General features: G+C 43.2%; 1 protein-coding gene across 4 annotated transcripts in view; it reads right to left on the reverse strand.

The window, feature by feature from the left end:
* Window positions 1–21,100, reverse strand: part of SHOC2 (SHOC2 leucine rich repeat scaffold protein) — a 66,962-nt gene that overhangs the window by 27,708 nt on the left and 18,154 nt on the right. The window contains exons 1-2 of one of the 4 annotated variants that reach the window (XM_067000668.1): window positions 14,406–14,420; window positions 12,007–12,904 (exon numbers count right to left, since the gene is read on the reverse strand). In XM_067000668.1, coding sequence (XP_066856769.1) covers window positions 12,007–12,709 — 703 coding nt within the window. In that variant the 5' untranslated portion in view covers window positions 12,710–12,904; window positions 14,406–14,420. Of the gene's footprint in view, window positions 1–12,006; window positions 12,946–14,277; window positions 14,421–21,100 lie in introns of those variants that run through there. The other 3 variants (XM_067000666.1, XM_048060591.2, XM_067000667.1) reach the window with 3 other exon arrangements.

Below are 21,100 nucleotides of genomic sequence, written 5' to 3' on the forward strand. Positions count from 1 at the left end.
GTAAAAGTGACCCTATTTTCAGCATTTATTGACACACATTGGGGTGTTTTTCCTTGAAAATAGGGCACATGAAAATGTAATGCTTAAGCACCACCTCCATGATTGTGTGTGCTCACCTCTCAAGTCTGCATTCAAGTGTATTTCAGGCAACCACAGAGTCAATATCCAATCATGCTGCATAAACCACACGATTCAATGCCATTAATAGGCAGAAGAAAGCAAACTTAAGAAGAAGGCTGAGCAAGAGTTAATGTTCTGTGGTAGAAGCATCTGCTTGATATTCATGAAAACAAGTGGGCAAAGTGTAGAAGGCAGTAGAAAGAGGAGAAAAAGCTAGAGGAAGACTTCATTCTCCCTTTAAACAAACCAAAGAAAAAAGAACCCCGTATTATCTTTAATAATAAAACCCTAGAATTTTGATAGCACTTTCGGTCAGCATTTTTCACCTCACGACTGCTGAAGTTCAGTCCTGACAATCTTGTTTTCATTTCTTTTTCCCTGCACACCTAAACCAATGATGTCAAACTCGATGTGGCACAAATTTCATTTCATCACATTGATTTCTCATTTACTTGACTCTTCCCACTCTACATCTGCTAAAGTTGAGGGAAGAGTTGGATTTCTGCAGTACCATTTGCTGCATTTCCCTTTTGCACCTGCTGAAAACTTTGACAACAGCAAGATACGTGTTGCCACAAACATCTCAGAGCTAATTCTGGGAAGAAGAAAAAAAAAAGAGAAGCTCAGGTTTATGTAGCCAGTCAAGCAAAAGTTAAAGCCCTATCATGAAGTACAGTGACTTAAGGGAAACAATTTCAAGTGATACTATTCAGTATCTCCCATTCAGCTTTCAGTTCACGTTGCTCTGTAAGGAATCTTGCTCTTGGATGTAATAATACTTGTGGTCTGACAGCAGCTCACCAAAATGTCCTTCCTAGCCTACAGGCAAAGGGAGAGGGGAGGGGAAGTGAAATTCTTTCAATACTTTAATGTGGATTGCTGAGGCACAACACCAAGACCCTGCAAGTCAACAGAAAACACGCAAGGTATACTTATCCTGCTGTTCTCCAGGGCAAAGAAAAAATTCTTCAATCAGATACGCTTCTCGTAACAAAGGGAAAAACATTTGGGTAACGTGGTGGGGGCTCACCTCCAGGCACAACGAGGAAGCCCAGTGGGGCTGTGACGCTTCCCATGGGATGCGAAGAAGAGCACCTGGGGACCGCAAGCCTTACCGCGGGATCTTCAGGGAGGGAAAGCGGAGGAGTCAGTGCGGTTTGGGAGGAATAACCACGGGAAGAGTGGAATTGGGAATCCAAGGGGTCCGATCCTTAATAAACCAATGCTGGCCAGGCCCTGCGCCTGATGAGGCCAACGCGGCCTGACTCTCACCAGCCTCTGCTTCCAACGCCTCCCGGGCAGGGGGCCCGCGGCCTGCGTGTGCTGAGGGGCGAGCTCCAGCCTCAGCGCCGCCAGCACGGCCCGGCCTCCGCGTGCGAGGGCAGGGGCTGTCAAAAATCAAAAAGAGTTTTCCTGAAGGAAAGATTTGCATGGGTACAAAAAGCAAAATGGCTAATGAGTGAGGAACTCATGGTGTTGTTCATACTGAAGACCACCCCAGCTAGAAACGTGCTGCCCACAGATGGAGATGAGCCTTACCCGGCCCGCAGAATCACTTCACCAGCGAAGGTCAGACACCAGAGACCACTGGAGGAGGGCAGGCAGTACTTTAGGGAAAAGCTAGTCACAGGTAAAGTGAAGGAAGCCATTTCACCACAAGTAATGGCCAAAATTTTCATCTCAAGGTAGTGAGCAAGGAATTCTCTACAGACTGCTCCCAACTGCACTGCAGAGATGAGCAACCTCAGGACAATCAGAAAACAAACCAGGAAGTTCTGGGGGGTTGGAGTTGGATTTATATATATTTTTTAAACACTATTGCTCTGCAATCTACACATAAAAGGCTATTGAAACCCAAAGTCTGCCAAGAAAGCGGGCAGAAATTGCATGTACTAGCAGGCTTGGTAATAGGAAATTTTAAAGTAGAAGTAATGTCCATATGAAATAAATAAAACAGCTTCTCCATGAACAGAAGGCTTAATTATGTATTTTTATAAATCTTACATTTTAAAAGTGCCTACAAGACAAAAATTGCAGACAATTCACATGTAGTTTTCAGAGAAAATAGTTCTTGAAGATACTGAACTACTTTCTAGTTAAAAACATCACTAAAAATACAGCAAAGTACACTGCTCAAAAAAAAAAAAAAAGTGAGAGGAACAATCGCTTCACTGCTTTTGAGAGGTACACAGAGACTAAATGGTATGGTATGACAGAGCTAAATGTGTATGCTGGAAAAACACAGGGTTACGAGGAGACGTGTCTGCCACACACTGGGGCAGAGTTACAGTCCCATTACACGGCCAACCTGGGAAGCCTGTCATGACAAGAGGGCCAGGCTACGTGCCCTGACTTACGTAACTGAAAATTCCTCTTGGCCATTTAAAAACAGCACACAGCTACATTAAAACAATATTAAAGGCTTCACAAAGTAACAGTAATGTAGGGAGATAGCATAGGTCGGCATCAAAAGGGCTGTGGTGTCTCCCACCACAAATTCTCTCAGTGGGCAACTCTCTTGGATGGCAAGGAGAATTCGCAGTACAACCTGTTTTCCTCCGGATTAACTCTATGCCTGCCCATGCTTAAGCAGATTGAAAATTGTGAAATCCTTCACAACATGACAGATCCTGGGCCAGATGACACAGCAGGAGGATAAAGACTCCTACAGAAAGCGCGAGGAAGAGGAGAATGCAAACAGAAGTGGAACTTGACTCCGGTGCGTCAGCACTCTGGTTGCAATCTAATTTGTAAAGAACAATTATCTGAAATCAGCAACGCTGTGAACAAACTTCAAATATTTCCCATAATCATAACATTCACCTCTCACTAGGTTCCCTGATGGGAGGGGAAGCAACCCTTTTTGGTTTTTTTTTTAGCCTGTCAAAGCTACTTCAGGTAAGAGTTCTGATTTTAGTAAAAAAAAAAAAAAAAAAAAAACTGCAATTTCAGAACCTTATCCCTGAACACAAGGGTTGAGTACATCATTGTAACAGACAGGATGAATTTTTTGCTGTGTATCACCAACAGTTAAAAATAAGAGCTATTTTGAATTATTACTGACAAAATATAGCCTATACAGAAGAGTTACACAGTAGAAAGAAAGAAATCTTAATATGGTTCCAAATTACTTATGTATCAAAATTACAATATTCATATAAATAAATAAGCACAGTGCAATATTTAAAATTTGCAGGGTGTAAAACAGAAGCTAGTTATGGGAACCGCTCAACCACGCAGAAGCTAAGCTCACTGAAAAGACTAAAAATCAAGCCTAAAACAAGCTTCAACAAGACAACAGCAAAAACACTTTTTGTTACTTTCAGTTATAAACAATGAAGGAATACAAATAAAAACGTGTTCAAACAACCTTTTAAACATATGACACAGGCAGAAGAAACAGCCTCAGCGAGGGCTGCAGACAGGGATGGAGACGGGCACGTAACAAAGCAGCAGGAAGCTCGCGGAGCTGGGGGAAGGCAAGCGCAGCCTTGCAGCCCCGTGAAGCCGAGCAGCCTCGGAGCAGCCTCGGAGGACTGGGGTTCTGGACAGGCTGAGCCTGGGGTCACATCTTGGCCCCCACGCCTTTTGAGGGAGGAACAGCAGCATGCACAAATAATTAAGGCTAACCACACACCACTGCGTTAGCGAGGGCAGGCTCTATTCAGCGCTTATGAAGTACTCCAGCAGTTAAAATAATTGCAGCATTGATATTAAAAAAATGCTGGACTTCTAACAAGCTGTCAGCATTCACTGGAATACCATCAGGACATCATCCCAGTAAGCTCCGCAAGCAGATCAAGGAGGCAGGACTACTCAATCGTTATTGTAAAGCCAGTCTGAAAACATCTCAACCAGGACAAATTTGCCAAATAGCTGACGAGACAAAACTGAGTCCCCACATGAGCTCCCACAGGAATCAGAAGCCAAGCACCAAAGCTGAAGCTGGCCAAAATCAAGTTCTTCACCCTGCCTGAAGCTCAGGAAAGGGACCAGAACTGCATCAACTACGGAGTCATGTTGACTTCTAGGGAACAGCACACGTGTATGGACACCCGTATTTATTACACTTTGGTTCCCAAGGTCAGGCTTTAACCACGTTAGACCACAAACATACAAAGATATTCTCACCCACTGGATTCACAGATATTAGCGTGACAGCCGAGCCCAGGACCACAACTTTCAAACTGCTGAAACTGAAAAAGAGGTTCTTACATACAAACAGTATTTCTCTGTATTGCCAGGTCTGCTAAGAAAGGAGAAATGAAATTCAGAGCACCGCTGAGAAGCTTTGCAACCCAGCAGTCACTGAGTAAAGAGGCACCATATTCAGCATGGAGCAGACATGAAGTAACGCAGCTGCACGCATCTGCTTTGCTGTCTATGCTGCCGAAAACCAAACAGGTGCAAGTGTTATGAAAAAGTTTCAAAGTAGTGAAGAAACCACAAATGATCTAAATATTGGGTAGATGGGGGAAGGGAAGAACACACGAGAGTCTCAGAGACATTCCAAGTCTGGTGTAGGCAGATTCCCTGAATTACAATCTAAAAATATTTCCCTTGCAGAACAGCCCTGACCAGATTCTCCACAGAATAAGAGTTGCATTCACAGACAGAAAACACAATATTTGGAGTCTTAAGAAACTTACAGAAACTAAGCAGATGCAATTTCAACTGTGTTGACTATATTATTTTTATTTGATCTGTGTGCTAAAGAGAAAAAAGTCAAAAATTGTATAACACACAACACTGCCTTGGTAAAGAAAATATCTACTTGAATGTGCAAAACAATTCCTTCAACACAACGTGAAAGAATGCAATAAAACTCTAGATATAAGAAATGTAAAAAGTAGCATAAGTAGCAGACTGCAAATCGAAGCATTTGCTTGGCCTCAACCCAGAAGAGTTCCTCTGGTTTTCCTCCTTCCCGTGCTCCCTGTCTGACTCACCATCGCGTTCGCATTCTTCCATTCTAATCTTCAACTTTTTGATCTCGGAGGAATGGAGAATTTACCAGATATGGCGATGAAGCCAGAGTCCACCTTGTGCATTCATTTCCACATTATCCCTGGAGATTGTTTTGGCAAAGCTTCCACGCGAAACCCTTCCCATTAACATTTTTTTTCCATGGGTGCCACCAGAGACTCAACAGCCAAGCGCACAGGTAGGTTCTGCTTTCACACTTGCAATGTACGCGTGTTCAGCAAGTGCACAACAATGAGCTTTCCATCGAGGGCTGAGCAGCAGCAGCAGTCTCCAGATTGAGACTAAATTATTCACGACCATAAGGACAAGCGTAGAGCGAAACACTGCAGAAGAACTCAAGTCTAAGTGACTGAGCAACAAAATGACAGATGAAATTCCCCTATATACTCTAAAGCAATGCATATGGGGGACCAAGAAAAGAAATGTATCTAGCTTTGTGTATGAGGTGATGGGTTTCAAACAACCCATCAGTGTTCAGAAGCAAAACTTGGGGAACAATATCCAAATTGTCAATGGCAGAGAGATCAGGATGACTGCTGACCATCTCGGAACATGAGAACCGTAGCTCGTTAAATGAAGCGATCAAAAGCTGTGTTCAAAGCAAACCTGTGGACCTTGCCAAGGATGAGAGAGTTTATAAAACTTTAAGGGAAAAAAAATGGTGAAGTCCTTGGAAAAGGAGTCGATTGAGAATTCTTAAATAGAAAATCTGCACCAGACTCAGGAAATCCCCAATATGAAAATAGCTGGGATCTGGGAAAGGAGTCAGGTTAAGCCTTGTATACATCTGCATAAAAGCAGGACAAGCATATTTGTTTAGGGCCACAGTCAGGAGCAGGATATTGGGCAAGATGCACCCTTACAAGAAAAAATAGGTACACAGAGCAACGAAGAGCAGCTTTGCCATCATGAAATTTGCGTACATAAATTCTCACAAGTATTCCAATAAATAAATAAATTAAATGATGCTTTAGGAAGGTGGGGCTAAGCTGGTGCTACCAGAACACCCATGTCACACAGGATTTTGTGGAACATGCAATGGAAGGTGGGGAGGAAAAAGGAAGAAAGATTCTGAAATTATAAAATGATGCATTTTCAATGGCCCTGTAGAGAGTAGCTTATCTTTCCTCAATTTGCAATGCATTTCATGTGCTTTTACACAACATAAGCAATGCTACCTGTGAGATTTCACAAGTGAGCTGCAGCGAGCCAAGCTGATTTAACAGCTCAGCGCTGCGAGAAGCAGCAGTCCTGCTCTCCCTGCTGCAGTCCGTGCTGTCCCACTGCTCCTCTTACACCGGATCCCGTTTTATCTGAAATTTCGTTGAACTCAATTAATGTAATAGAAAACAAAAGTAGCAAAATCATATCCTGTCATTTTAGTGAGAAAAATCAGCTCACCGAGGAACAATTCAGATGCACGAGGCAGAAGGCCTGAGCAGCTGGGAGGACAGGAGGGGGTACTGCCCTTTTCGGCATCATGAAGTTGTTGCACACCAGCACAGCCATTTTATGAAAACTCTCCCTAATTCAGCCACTCTTGAACAGATCTTTTAGCTAAACATTCAAGAAAGAATGGATTAAAAATATATATATGTTTTCAGTTAAATGTATTTTTATGGATTTTTAGATCTTATTCAAACAGATCTATTTATATTTGAAAATAACACATCAGGATTTCAGCTTACTATGCAGCCTATCAAAATCATTTCAGTTGCATTAAAAACGTAGAAACAATACATATGTTGCTGGAAAAGTGGTTAGGAGAAGTCCAGTAAAAGACTGGCAGCAATGACTTGCTACCTAACTAGCACCTGAATTTGCTGAGTTACTAAAAATCTTTTTCCGAAGTACAGAGAATATTTTCGCCATTCTTTGGTTTACTCCGTGAGCTCAGTAAACTGTTATTTAAAGTTAGGAAATTCAAATATCAGAAGACTCAAAAGTTACTGTCATCATCTTACCTACCCATAATAAAGCAACTGGAGGCATGGGACCAAGATGTACTGCATTCTGGGGGAAAAAAGAGACCAGAAACACACACATCTGTTTACTAACTATAGATAACACTTCCTCTTTCTTATAAAAACTTTAAATGCAAAGCAACTTTTCCCCCCCACTGTAGTCACCTCATCCACGTTTATGTTTAATTACTGAAGGTGCTTTAAAGCCCAAAACAGAACCAAACAAGTATCAGAGTGCTTCCTGTCAGCTGAGCACTGGAAGGTTCATCTCTTCAAGGCAATACATGCATAACAGCTCAGCTGTTTTAGAGCAGATTCCTCTTAAAATCTGATGAACTACAGGTTTTGCAAACAACATTCTGTAAGATACTTTACCTTCACTCAGTCTCTTCAGAAATGTTTCAGTTTCAGGTCTCCCGAAAGGCATCTATTTCTAATATTAGCACTTGCACAGCAAACAGTGGATGTTCTAGGTAGGCAGTTCTAGAAACTTATTCTGAAATCACATAACCAGTAGTATAGCTTTGACAAGTCATCTATCAAACAAGGAATGCTGCCACAGGACTGAAAACCAATTCAAAATTTAAGAAAGGAGAAAAACCAAAGGGAGATTCTGAAAGGGCATCTAAACACTACACAGAGCACCAGGTTTAGCAGGAGACATTAACAAAAGGCATGAAAGTAGAAAGAGCTTTCTACAAAAGTATGGCAGATCTACTTATTCTGTCTAGTCCACCAAGACTCTGCCAAGAAGTCTGATGTAGTAGCATGTAGAAAATAACCAGGAAACTCAGGTGGCAAGTGGTAGAAGTCAAGATAGCAACTTGCTATGGATGTAAAAGGACTGAAAGTTAAATATCAGCTCATTGTTCTTGTGTCTTCAGTAAAGACTAGTCAGAAAGGGTCTTCTCAGAACCTGAAGGCACTGGAAGAAACAGGTAACTAAGAATTACAGAAACTGTATGAAACTTAATAGTGTAAAAAACTAAGGCTATACTAAAATGCTACTTTTACCCTAGGATCTCAGGGCTGTCTTCTGGCAGAGGAGAACAGCAAAGGCAGAGTGCAGGTATCTGAGGTGACCACACAAGCATCTGTATGGTGACAGTCTAAAAGCTGCAATATGATCCAGATGCAGTGAGTTACCTCCAGCACAAACAGGGAAATGCTGACCTGGAACCACACACCCAAACTAATCAAGCGTGCTCTCCATCCAAAACAAGAGAAAATATAGAAAATGGACAGTGGGGTGACAGAAGGGATGGAGATGTTACGCAAGACTTAAAACTGAAACCTGAGTAATTGCTAGAAGATATGACTGCTGTCTGCAAATGCAATGGGGGAGCAAATATTAGCAACAGAGGAAAAGTGCTGCATCTAAAACCAGCGCTACACCGCAAGCCCAGAAACCAGCAGCTCACAGACTTACCGGCTGTTGGCAGAAAGGTCTCAAACATCAGAGCGTTAAGGCTCCAGAACCTAGTTTCAATTTCTTTGATTGAGAGCAGAAGGAGTACAAATTGTATTTAATAAGGCTGGAGACTAAAGATTCCTAGAAAAGTAATTAAATGGGATGACTGCTTGCAAAATCAGGCAACCCTTTATTTAAAACCAGCAAGCCCCTAAAGCTGGGAAGCCTTTTATAACTACACAGGACTGATATCGTGTGGTCAGTGGTACCAAAAGCCAGCAGAACTCTTCAGCGCCAGGGTAAGACTTCACAGTCAGCCCCAGCTCTGTGAAGGGACTCCTCGCTACGGGACAGCAGCAACATCCCACGCCTCAAGCCTGGGGTTTGCATTTTTTTTTTGTCCAGGGCAATGTTTTTAGTAAGCATGTCTACCACCAAACGTAAACCAAGGATTCTTCGCATACTTGCATACCAGGGTAGCTACACGAACAGGCTGTAGCCAAGCGCTGCCAGACTCTTCCTTGCCGGACAAGTCAGCAGGTTACATAATCTGTGAGTTTTTAGACCTACAAATGAGCACACTAGCTCACCATCAGATATGTGAGCCTTGGGCCTCAGAACAATGGGGTATTTTTAAAAAGAATTTGTAATGTTCCGCGTGATATTGCTTTATAAAAGATAATGGCTTCATTTTACTTCCTGCTTTGCAGCACCAAAAATTTCTGTGTTATTTACAAGTCGATAATACAAGAATGTTTACTATTAAGTTCAGCTTTGTATGTAATATTTGGGAACTGTATTACAAAATGTACAAGTTAATATTTCTGGGGCTTAAAAAGACTAGTATTTTTTTGAAGCATGCATGCAAGATGTAGAGAACTAACAAGTGTTTAAAGAACCAGAGAAATTCCATTGGAAAGTAAGAGATACATTTCTTAGCAGTTTCATTTCTCAGCTGTGTCCAACTCAAACATTTCATCTTTGTACCAAAACAAAGAGATGTGAAAGTCAGCACACAGAAATCAATTACAGAAGTGAAACCGTCTTGTCTGTTTTCACTACTTAGAAAAAAAAGATTTTCAAATAGCTGTTTTGTATGTTTTGATAGTTGAAGTTTGTGTTTCTTAAACTTCAAAATCCTTTAAACTCATTTTTCCAATGATTCAAGTACAGGCAACCTAGTCAGAGAAATGTGCTTTGCATGAAGTCTGCTGTTAAACGTGGTGATAGCCCTTCCAAATTCTTCATCGGAGTGAGTCTTCTTGCACTTGTGCTTCTAAAATGCCTTCCACGGCAAGGTGCTGAGCCATGAAAGGAACAGAACCATTACCGCAATACAAACATGGGCACGACTAACTTCTGGATACACAGAGAGAAGTAAAGTGGTTCGTGTTCTCAAGCTGGAGTTTGATAAAGAACCAAGAACTCTGCCAGTACGCTAGCAAGACAATAAAAAAAAAAAAAGGCAAAATGAAATGCAAATGAAAGGAGTAACTGATTTTCTCCATGCAACTATTACACATGGTCTCTTTCAAGACTACTTTGAACACTTGTATGTAGAGAAACCACGTATTTTAGTGGAAACCTAACCATGAGATTCCACAAACAAAACAGCAGAGAAACAAAGCAGCTCCACCAGCACCAATATCTGCAGTATCAAACACACCTACTAAACGTTTGGAAAGGGCAACACCAAACACTGGAATGCAACATTGCAAGAAAGCTTTTTCTTCACAGACTGCTATTAATTTAAAAATATGCAGAACTATCCCCAGATGAACTTCAGAGGCTGACTCTTTGCTAGGTCGTATTTAATAACAGCCACAAAACAGACATAGGTAAAGTACTGACAAACGCATAACATAACCCAGCCAACTGAATCGGTCACAATTTCTTCGACGTCCGTAGCAACACGCAGCACGTTTCAGTATGGGTCTTTGATTCGTGAAAGACCCGGGCCGTTAGGTCGAAACTGAAGTGTCAAATAATCAGTCAAAATTATCATTCCTTAGCTCTCCCAGGGGAAATTCCCAGGACTGCTATGATGCTAGTTGCCAACTGAAAAATCATTTTATCGGAAAACGTACCGTATTCACTGTTCCATTTCTGCCTACCAAAAATGAGTTTCTGTGGCTCTAACAGAATCCACTCCAACAGCACCTGCAGGGAGCCAAAGACTGACACCGCCGGCAGACAGCTTCATCACATTTCTTCACTCCCTGGTGAAGCAGAAGCCTTCTGCATGTCAGCATTTAGGAAGTGCCCAGGAGTTCTTGCTATCCAGCACACGTTACTTTATATATCTCAAATATCAAAGTGATGAAGGAGGCAAACACTGCTGGCTTGAAAGAGATCAGTTTGGGATCCAAATGAGCATTTCCCAAGCTTTGCAAAATTAGTGAATATTGGGACAACTTCAGTAGTGCTTAACTGAGCCAATGCACAAGTGTATTGACAGGAAAAAGTGCCACATCATTTATAAACACAGGGCTTAGGAATTCTTACTCAGTGTTACAAGGAGTAAGGAACTGCTACAAGATTTTCCCCACACTTTAAGAAACTGCTTCAACTTTCTCCGATTCATGAAGAAGTTTCTGTTCCCCCTCCACCTAACAGCACTAAGCTATGCTTGTGTTTTAAAAACTGAAGCTACCTAGAGAAAAAGCTCATGGTACACCTTCCCTTTTATGAAGCGCATAAGTTACTGAAACACTGCTTGAGATCAGTCTGATGAAGAGATGTTTTCCATGAATCAGAACGTACTGGGAACAACTTAGGAGTTACTGATATACAGCCATTCCACCACACTTTTTGTAATAAACTATTTAAATCAATAAGCCACTTTTATAACATTTCACGTAACCATCTTTCAAACTTTTGTAACAACACTTGGAAAAACAAATACTACTCATTAAAAAGTCATAAGAATCATCAACAGTGCATACAACATTTGGTCACTTTATATTGGGATTCCATGTATTAATATATTCATGACTGAGAAAAGGTAGAGGCTTTCACGAATCATTAACCTGCATTATCAGCTGTTAGGGCATCCAGCAGCTTGCCCGTGGTAATAGCATGTAGCTACCTTTTCTACCTTCTACTGCTGTGGTCATACCTCTCTGTAACATGCCCATAATGTGTTTATAAGTTGCAACAGTTCGTAAATGATTTATAAAAAAAATCCAAAAATAAGATGTGCCCCTGTATCCTTTCTTTTAAACCATCTGGGCTCCAAAGACACAATATGTGAAAGCACAAGGCAAAATGAAAACAAGATATAGCTGGTTTTAAGATGATGGATTAAGAAGAAAAAAGGGTGTTGTTTTGTTTAAAAATATACATTTAGGGTATTGGTTACTCTCTGTACAAGCTAAGATTGCAACAGTATGATCAAGACCATAACTGTATGCACATTTTAGAAGCAGCAGAGCACCTGAACAAGTGGCAGTTTACATATACATAACTGAACTGCAAAATTAACTTAAGCATTGAATTAAGCCCTTAATCAGTGCAATCGCTTACCAATTTCAGCAGGTAGTTGCTTGATTTTGTTCTCTCGTATGCTAAGCATGGTGAGTTTTGACAAGTTTTTGATATCCTTTTCCACAGTAGTTATACGATTAAAGCGTAGGTAAAGAGTGGCGAGAGAGCTTAGCCTGTACACCACCGACGGGATCTCTCGCAGTTTGTTATGCCGCAGGTCAAGCATGCGCAGTTTCTTCAAGTTATCCAGAGAGTCGGGCAAACTGGTGAGTGAGTTTTCACTCAGGGCCAGTGTCATCAGGTTCACAAGACAGCCCACCTCTGCTGGTAGAGACTGCAGTTTGTTACTGTATAAATAAAGTTCTGTTAACTGCGTTAACTCTTTGATAGCGGATGGAAGCATGTGTATAGACCTCTTGGACAAGTCCAAGCGCATTGAATTCTCTTCCCGGCATTTATTTAGCTCTTTGATCACTTCAGCATTGCTGGATTTTTTGCGGGTACCTGTGGCTGGATTAGGTCTTTTTATCGTATTGTCCACTGAAAAAGCTACCCCAGGCTGCGTGCTACTGGAGTCTTTCTTTCCGTCTTTGGCATCTTTCCCTTTGGTCTTAGGCTCCTTCTCTTTGCTGTCTTTCCCAAATCCTCCAGAGGCTTTGGCCTCCTTCTCCCTTTCTTTTGACGACGGGACTTTTGGATCCTTCTCTTTACAGTCCTTTTCTTTTCCCAGGTTACTACTCATGGTGACTCAATGTTTAGCAAGCACCACATGAAATCCGTTTCTGAAGTTAACAAGAACAACTCGCTGCTGAGGCTACAAGGATCCTTAAAACATGTACGTGTTGAACCAAGGGAGGAGCTTCGGAGGTGCGATACCCATTTGCTACATATTGGTTCTGAAGGCACTCTTTCCCAATCCTGGTCTCAGGAGATTCAGCTGTTAGGGATTAGAAGGTCAAGCACTCCGTATTAGTATTTCTGTAACACAGGAGAGAAAAGAAGCCAAAGTTAGTGTAAATACAAAACCTCCCTTCCAGTTAAACCTTGAATGTTTCTAATTCCAGCCAGCACTCATTCACTCAGGTTAATGATTTGTCCTTCTCTTCAAACACCAATGAAAAACCCCTTGTTAACACAAAATACTACACTTACTGCTCAAAAGACCCACTGCAGTAGAAGAGCTGTGGTAATTAGTACACACGAGGAAAGAAAAGTACAACTCTTAAGCGTAACACTGCCTTCAGTTCTCCATTTGAGTCACGAGCTGCCACCTGATGTCACAGCTAGAGCTGAGCATAACACCCTGGTCACCAGCATGAATATTCTCTCCCCTCCGTGCCCAATCAGTCAACAAAGGTCTGCTTTAATTTTAAGTGCCTGTCTCTTCAAACAAACTTATGCAGGTTTATTCTTTCAACACAAGAGAGCCTCAATTCGATCTACAGTGAAATTTAACACGGCACTGTAACACGAACACTTCGCTTTGAGATCTCCCTCCTGACCCGTTCTGAACCACAGGTCTCTGCTTTTAACACGAAACAGCATGCTGTCACCAGGCGCATATACCTCGAAGACGCAAACGGAAAGATTCTTAACTATTTGAAGAAGTTCATTAAAGAATAAACCAAATGAAAAGTCAACTGAAAGTTCTGAGGAACATGGCACATTATGCTTCCAGACAAGCAAGATTAGGAAGAAGTTTTTCATAAACGTAGGATATAACATCTTTGAAAAATATCTTGACTATCCCCCCAGTGAATATAATGCAGCCTAATAACTGAACAAACGTCTGAAACCTACAGAGCCCCTTTTACATTTTCACAAAATCATCACGCATCATAGGAAGCGGTGCAATTCACGTTTCAATTCAAAACACAGGACACAACCAAGAACTTCACGATTCTGAATACCCTGAAGAGGTTTTTCAAGTTATCTTCACGGAAGAAAAGAAACAGAGAATCAGTTGCAACAACAATTTCATGTTCCCATGTTAGTCCACCTAGCCCTAACCTAAAGCCAACCTTCCCGTGTTGGGCAGCACTCACTGACAAGGAGAGCTTTGTTTGCTTTTCAGAAGAGCACCTTGCTTTTCCCAGCCATGAGAGCTGTTGAAGCCTCCTTAAAACCACCGCAGGAACCTTCTCTTTCATGACACTCCATCTTCTGCCCCAGTTCATAAAGCTGATTATCAAAATCAATTAAGTAATATTTTGCATGCTTGAACCATCATCAAGAACTAGAACTACAAGAAACTTGTAGCAAAGCCTCAGCAGCTATTTTTAATTGCACGGTTACACTGTGTTTGCTTACCTTCAAGTATAAACATGTGCTCAAAGAACACAGGAGCACACTTTGCTCAAGGTATTCCTTCACATAAAAAAAAAAAACTAATAAAAAAATCTATTTAGGGACAGGGTAAGGGGGGCAAGACATTTCACCTCTGCAGCAAATCGGGCTGTTTACTGCCAGGGCTCACAAGAACCCTCCCCAGGAGGCAGCCTCCAGCCCTCCGCCCTGATCCATTCCTGCTGCAGCATCACAAAGCCTGCGCTCCAGAACACGTACCGAAACCCTACTGCCTCCAGTCACCGCGTGCCGGAGCGCTCTGTTGTAAAGGACTACGGCAGCTTGAGAGCAGCAGCTTTTAATTTTGACATTCTCACCAACAGAGATTTCCAAAGCAGCACAAGCTAGTTCCTTATTGTATGATTAAGATTTTACGCCCAGCTTTTACAGCATCCATTAACCTGCCCTAATCTCAAGATTACCAACCTCACCACGTTCTATTTTAAAACTTGTTCTCGGCACTGTGTAATCTACATGCTTGCAAACCTCCAGCAGTAGGAAATGCAATGACTCCACATGCAAAAACGCAGCTGACTAAAGGGTAAGAGCCTCAAATGTCTGTCAGCTGGTTTACACTACTAAAGGTGGCAAGCAGAATCCAGTACTAACACAGCCAGGTTCTAAATCCTGGTAATACTGAGAATATTATTACAGAGCCAGCCCCTAAAGTGCCCCTCTTGCCCCCCACAAAAAAGGCTGCTGCTCTGGTGAGATTTCAATTCAGTCAAATTTAAGCCTTGACAAGAGAGACTTGGTTAATGTCTTAAAGGCACTGCAGAAGCAGGTTTTGAAGGAGACTCAGAAAGGAAAGCCGGTGGGAGACCAGCGCTGGTGAAAGGAGCTCAGGAGGGCAAATGCTCCAAGCAAGCTGCGTGCATTTCACTGCCTTCACCAGCGATGACTTGCAATCTGAAAAAACAAAGTGGGTGGGAGGCGCTCCCCGTTACAGCGTGCCAGTTTAATGTTTCATTTGACAGCGAGGGACAAAAAATAAATTTTCGCCTGTACAAAAGGATAAAAACTGAAAAATGAGGATTAAAATCAGATCAATACGAAGTGTCACTACCAGCTATTTCAACCCTTCCTCAACGTTAAGGGTGTTAGGAGGCAGTCAGCTTGCAAGCAAGCAGCAGGCAGAGGCAGCTCTCTAACGCACAGAAACAAGGGCAGAGCTCAGAGCGCAGCAGGCCTTCAAAACATACACCTTGTCCACAGTGACAAAAGGCCAGCGAATAAATGTACTGCACCTGTCTCTTATCCCTGTACTGAGGATTTTAATTACTGCCTGAGACCACAAAACACATTCAAAATAGTCTGAGAAGGTTTAGTCTCTCCTTCCAAACCAAATAGTTCTCTAGTCCATACAATGACCAGAACTAGCGCTTCTAGGAAGGAAAATAAAAAGCTTCCCGTGAGGAATTCTGCAGTCCGACCGTCCCAAAACTTGACACAGCAACTCTGCTCAATCAAGCCAGCACTTCCACAACTGAAATGCTCAGCCTCACGTAAGCATCTCTACAGAAATTTCACTGCTGTTGTGGATCACTCAGGCCAACAGGGTTACTCGCAGATAAAGTTCAGCAGATACCCAAACTTCTGAAGGACACGAGCATAACTTCATCTAGCACAGAGGAAGCCGAATATTTTTCAAAAGGTTATTCATATTTTTCAAGCCCTTTTCATTAAAGGACAAGAGTCACCATCTCTACACTAGAGCCCAACAAGCACTCATTGTATTTCAAAAGGAGAGCTTCTTTTAGAGATATTTTTAGCAAAAGGAAATTCAGTGAAATTAGCCAGTTCTGCCAACTACTTCCATTTTCCAATGCTGTTCAGACTGACTTCCTGGCAATATTAACTGACATAAAAACATTTAACCATGTGCTGGAGATCTTGGGAAATGGAGCTTGGAGCTCCTGCTTGGTGCAGCGTATGAAGGAAAATACAATTTTTAGAGAAGCTAAGGAATATAACCTCTTTCCTGTTCCAAATATATATATATTTTTTACGTAAAAATACTTGTAAATAGTTATAAATAACCAGCATCAGAATTTTGATTTGCTCTTCCTTATGTCTGGCAAGCAGATCAATACACCTGGGCTGTTCTCCTGACAGCTGTAACTGACAAAGCTTCAGAAACAATTTCAGCCTAAGCTGTACCACCTTCCTGAGCCGCCTGACAGGGTCCACACCCACGTCGTGCACGCTGGAAACCTCAGTAAAGTGCCCAAGTAATTGGAAAGAGATTTCAGCTGCTTTGAGGAACAGAACCCAAAACATTCGTGCAATAAGAGCTTTATAAAAAACGCGGTAACGTAAGAACAGCAATGTTTCTAATTCCAGGAATACTACTAAACCAACGAGCTGCAACTCGGCAAATAAATACTGGTGCTCGCAGGTCATTATCTAATAAAATCTTGTCCTGAGATACAGGACTCACAGCCTTCCGTGAACAGCAGCTGGGTGAAAAAACTTAACTGTCTCCTACCTGCTACTGCGGAGCAATTTTACTTCCCCACCCACCGCCCCAAAACAAATCCGCTGCCAATATCACCTCCCAGCTCAGTAAAGCCTTTCCCCCAGTTATACCTTTTAAATATGATTTTAAGTGAACCAGATAATTTCTGTGTTTAATGAGGCATTTAAAGGCAAAATTCTGTTCTCAAATGCTCCCAACAGACTTCTACACGATTCCTTAGGCTCTGAGGACCTCCAACGGGTTTTCTTCCGGGATGACCCGGACCCAGAGGCCCACGGGATGGGCCGAAACTCCCCGCTGGGCAAGCCGCAGTGAGACCCCACAGCGAGACCCCACTCTGTGCTGCTGCTCCCAGCCCGGAGCGTCCAGACCCGTGCCAGCCCCTCGGCTCTCAGGGGATGCACCAGGCTCTGACTCACAGGTAGCTGAGTTTCCTCTGGGTTCACCCAGGCAGCCTGAAGATGTCTTTAAGTGAAAGAAGTGTTTCCCCGCTGCTGAAGTGTCTCCTCTCTCTCAGGTGAGGAGGCGAAGCAGCGGCAGCCCTTTCTGCCAAGGGGCAGCACGGCAGCACGTTACCGTACACAACGGTCACTTTGCAGCGCTGCTGAAACACTGCTGCTTCCCACTACGTGTTTCAGCAGACAAAACAGGCGCTTCAAATCACAGACATATCACACACCCAGAACAATAAAAATTTAAGGCGTTATATTCACTAAAGCCTAATACATTACACCCAAATCAAATGTGGTTTTGCTTATTTTATAATGTAGCAGGAGGCCTAAAGGCCTGCGTTTAAACTGAAAATCCCTTATTACATGTATAGTTTTATCTTAGGGAATAGAAATTATTTTTTTCTTTATTCCAGTTGTGCTAGACTTAACCCAGAGGCACAGAGCATGGCCTGGGCTTTCCAACCCAAATCACAGGTGAGGATCACTGAGCATTAACCACGCCAAAGAAATAAGGAATCAGCTCACACTGACACTCCAGAGTAAGCAAACAGTGATTCCACTACACAGTAATAATAATAATAATAATAATAAAGTGTTTTGAGGCAGCAACTCTGATCGAGGAAATTCTTGGTCAGACCTGAGTGGCTTTTAACAGCGAGGCAGAGTTCAAATGCTATCTAGGAATTGCAGCAACACCTGCGCACATACAAACAAGTTTGAGAAAGTTACCTCTTAAAAGTGCTTACCTTTGACTTAGAATAGTGTGGGATATCTCAAAAACATTACATAGTGCACTACCGCACAAACAAGCAACGGCTGAAACTTAAAGTTTAGCCAAAGACCTTCCGTTCTCAATACCACAAATGCAAAAAGCGATGGTCACTACTTTCATTTCAAAACCCCAAAAGCTGAAGCCAGGCAGTCACTTGCAAACAAAGCAAATTCTCTCCTACAATTTACTAGCTTCAGCCATCTGACCTAACAGAGTTTTCATCAGTGTGAGCGCAGCCGAGCTCCTGCTGCTGCAGCCACCAGCAGCCCAGCTGGGAGCAGAGCGCTGACTCAGTCACCGAGCGGTCGCGTTCCTCCTTCAAACGCAAAACCTCACGCTGAGGCTCGCAGACAGCAGGAGAACGGCTAGCCATCACGTAGCCATAGATCACAAAAGTAGCCTGATCCATCCGACAAAAGGAATGCTCCCGGGACACGCCGGCCAGACACTTCGTGTTTTCCTTCTTTGGGCAGAAATCTCCTCCAGCTCGGAGCTCAGGGCTGTGAGCGGCGGCGTAACGCTGCCACGGGGTTCATGCCAACTGGACGGCTGGCTTGCTCTGTTGAGAAGGCAGGCCATTAAATTCATCTCGGTCCCGCAGACGAACAGCCAGCAGATGGTAGTTTGCAGAGCGCCCATCTTGCCTGATTTCAGTGCATCTGCCCGTGGCCCCACTCCCCCCTAATCCCCTCCCGCACGGAGGGAGCAGCCTGCGTGCTGCAGCGCTGGGTAAGTGAGCGGGCATGGAGCCTGACAGCCCGCTAAGCCCTTTAGGATATCTTCATCTGCCAGAGGACCGCAGCCAAGACCACGCTGCCTGCTAGCTGCAGAAGGGCCTAGCATGACCTGATCTGGCATCCCAACAAAGCCTGGAGGTGCAGGGAGCGACTGCGCAGCCTTCACAATAGGGCAGGGCCAACAACTGGGCCATTTTTTGAAGGCTTGCTTATGTTTTACTTGGGGTTTCTTCAACCTGGAGACAAATTTGTAACTGTAAACGTATAATTACAAATCTATGTGCATTTACAGCTTGCGCCACTATGAGCAAGTCAGCTTCACCAGGTGTTTGGATGCTGAGCACCTTGAACTTCAAGAACCAGGCACAACCTCCAGGACATCCCTTTCCAGATTCCTACACAGCCCTCAATTTTGCAGCAAAGACACAGGCACGCAGGTGTTCCCGTCCCCTACAAAGCCTTTGAATTCATCTTTCATCCCCTGATCTCTGCGGGTTCTCCAGCGCGCTGCCATGTCACACACCGAAGTCCAGATCCATCACGACAAAAAGGTCACATGCTAGCAGACAGAGTCACCTAGGAACCCCAAGTTCCTGGGTGGTAAAAATAACCTGTTGTGGCCTGCCTTTGAGCACACCTAGCAAATACAAACACATATAGAATACTGTGATTCATGCTGTATGCTCCAACATCATCTTCATGAAGCATTTGCTCTTTTTCTCCTTCACAGAAAGAAAACCAGCCCTAGTTCTTGGCCAAGTTACACCACTTCATGTGTCTGTAGAAAGAGACTCTAAGAGCGAGTACAAAGCATCTTGCTGACTCCCTGAGGCAGCCTATTTCCAACTGTGACGAGGGAGTTTCTGCATGTGTGGTCCCCCAGCACGCACCTCTCGGGCTGCATCTCTCTGTTTGCATGGGAGCTCGTGGGATCAGCAGGCAGCCCAATGCCGCGTAACACGTGGGATTGGAAAATTGTAACCTGCTCCGTAAAGCAAATTTCCTTGTCTCAGTATACGTCCTGATAACTAGACATGCCTAACAAGGGGTTATCCAAAATGGACATGGCCCTAGGGAAATCCAAGAACAAAACCAGAATGAATTAAATTAACAGAGACTAGGACTGGGATGCAGTTACGAAGAAGCAAAAACCAGCATCTCCTTGACCTGTATGCTATTTTATTTCGTGGCTGTACAAATTGTGCATCTGCAGCGATACACCGCCTTCCACACAAGCACGTGGCAGAATCTACCTGTTACCCTCTTTTGATGACAGACCGTCCTGCTGCAGCAAAATCTTACTTTCCACCACAAGAAACTTCCTTATGACCAGCACACAGCACAGAGAAGGGCCCATTTTGGGTCTCTGCACAATTCCTGGGAACAAAGGATGCAGCCTGTCTCTCACTGCTCTGTCACAAACTCCCCAGAGAACGTCACTGGTCTCAGCAGAGGTGGTGGTGCAAGCTCTAAGCCAGCATCAAGTGTTTTTCTTTTATCCGTCATCTCCTCTGAGCAATAAAAGCAACATCTCAGAACAAACCAACCAAGCAGGAGACAAAACAAGAATGACGGGCAGGAGAGAAAGTAAACACACAAAGCAACAACGGAGTAAGAGATTCTCTCCTAGCGTTACGTTGATCTCACAGAAACAGGGACAAGCCACATGCTGAATCCCAGCGCAGCTACACAAACACTTCTCTATTACAATCTGGGGTAGCATCCTACCCATGTTTCTACCAGCAACACAGTTACCCAACAAAAAGGCAAAATTATTGGTTATTGCAGCAGTTCTCCTCATTTCGGCTCTGAACGTGATCCAGTAAGTTTGCTCATCTTCTTCACCACACTTTTATGTAATAATTACGACCGTTTTGCGGAGTTCAGTGCTGGCTGACTCTCAGTCCCTGCATTTTCTGACCATAATTAGTGACTGCAAGTCACAAGATCCCTTTGCAGAGGGTTACTCTGCTAGGAAAACAGCCTATCTGAAAATCAACTTAAAAGGCACTTTTAACATAATTCTGAAGATGAAAAGGAACGATGTCTGCTGCAACACAGAACACGAAGAGCCAAAGCCACAGTGCCTACATATGGCAGCTCCTCACTGCACGGAGCCTGGCCCTTGTTAACGTTTTTTTCTAGCTCAGATTATTTGCAGTTCTTGATCTTCAATTAAGAGAAAAGAGAAAAGTCTGGATTTGTCTCCTAGAACACCTAGTTTAAATATAACTGAAGGACAGAAATGGACATATGCAGGAAAATTTACTTTCCAACCAATATCCGTGAGTCTGGAAGATACACAATGTCTGGTAAAGAGCAAAAAAACATGTATTTACCCACAAGC

The sequence above is a fragment of the Anser cygnoides genome, chromosome 7, assembly GCF_040182565.1.
Source record: "Anser cygnoides isolate HZ-2024a breed goose chromosome 7, Taihu_goose_T2T_genome, whole genome shotgun sequence".
NCBI lineage: Eukaryota > Metazoa > Chordata > Aves > Anseriformes > Anatidae > Anser > Anser cygnoides.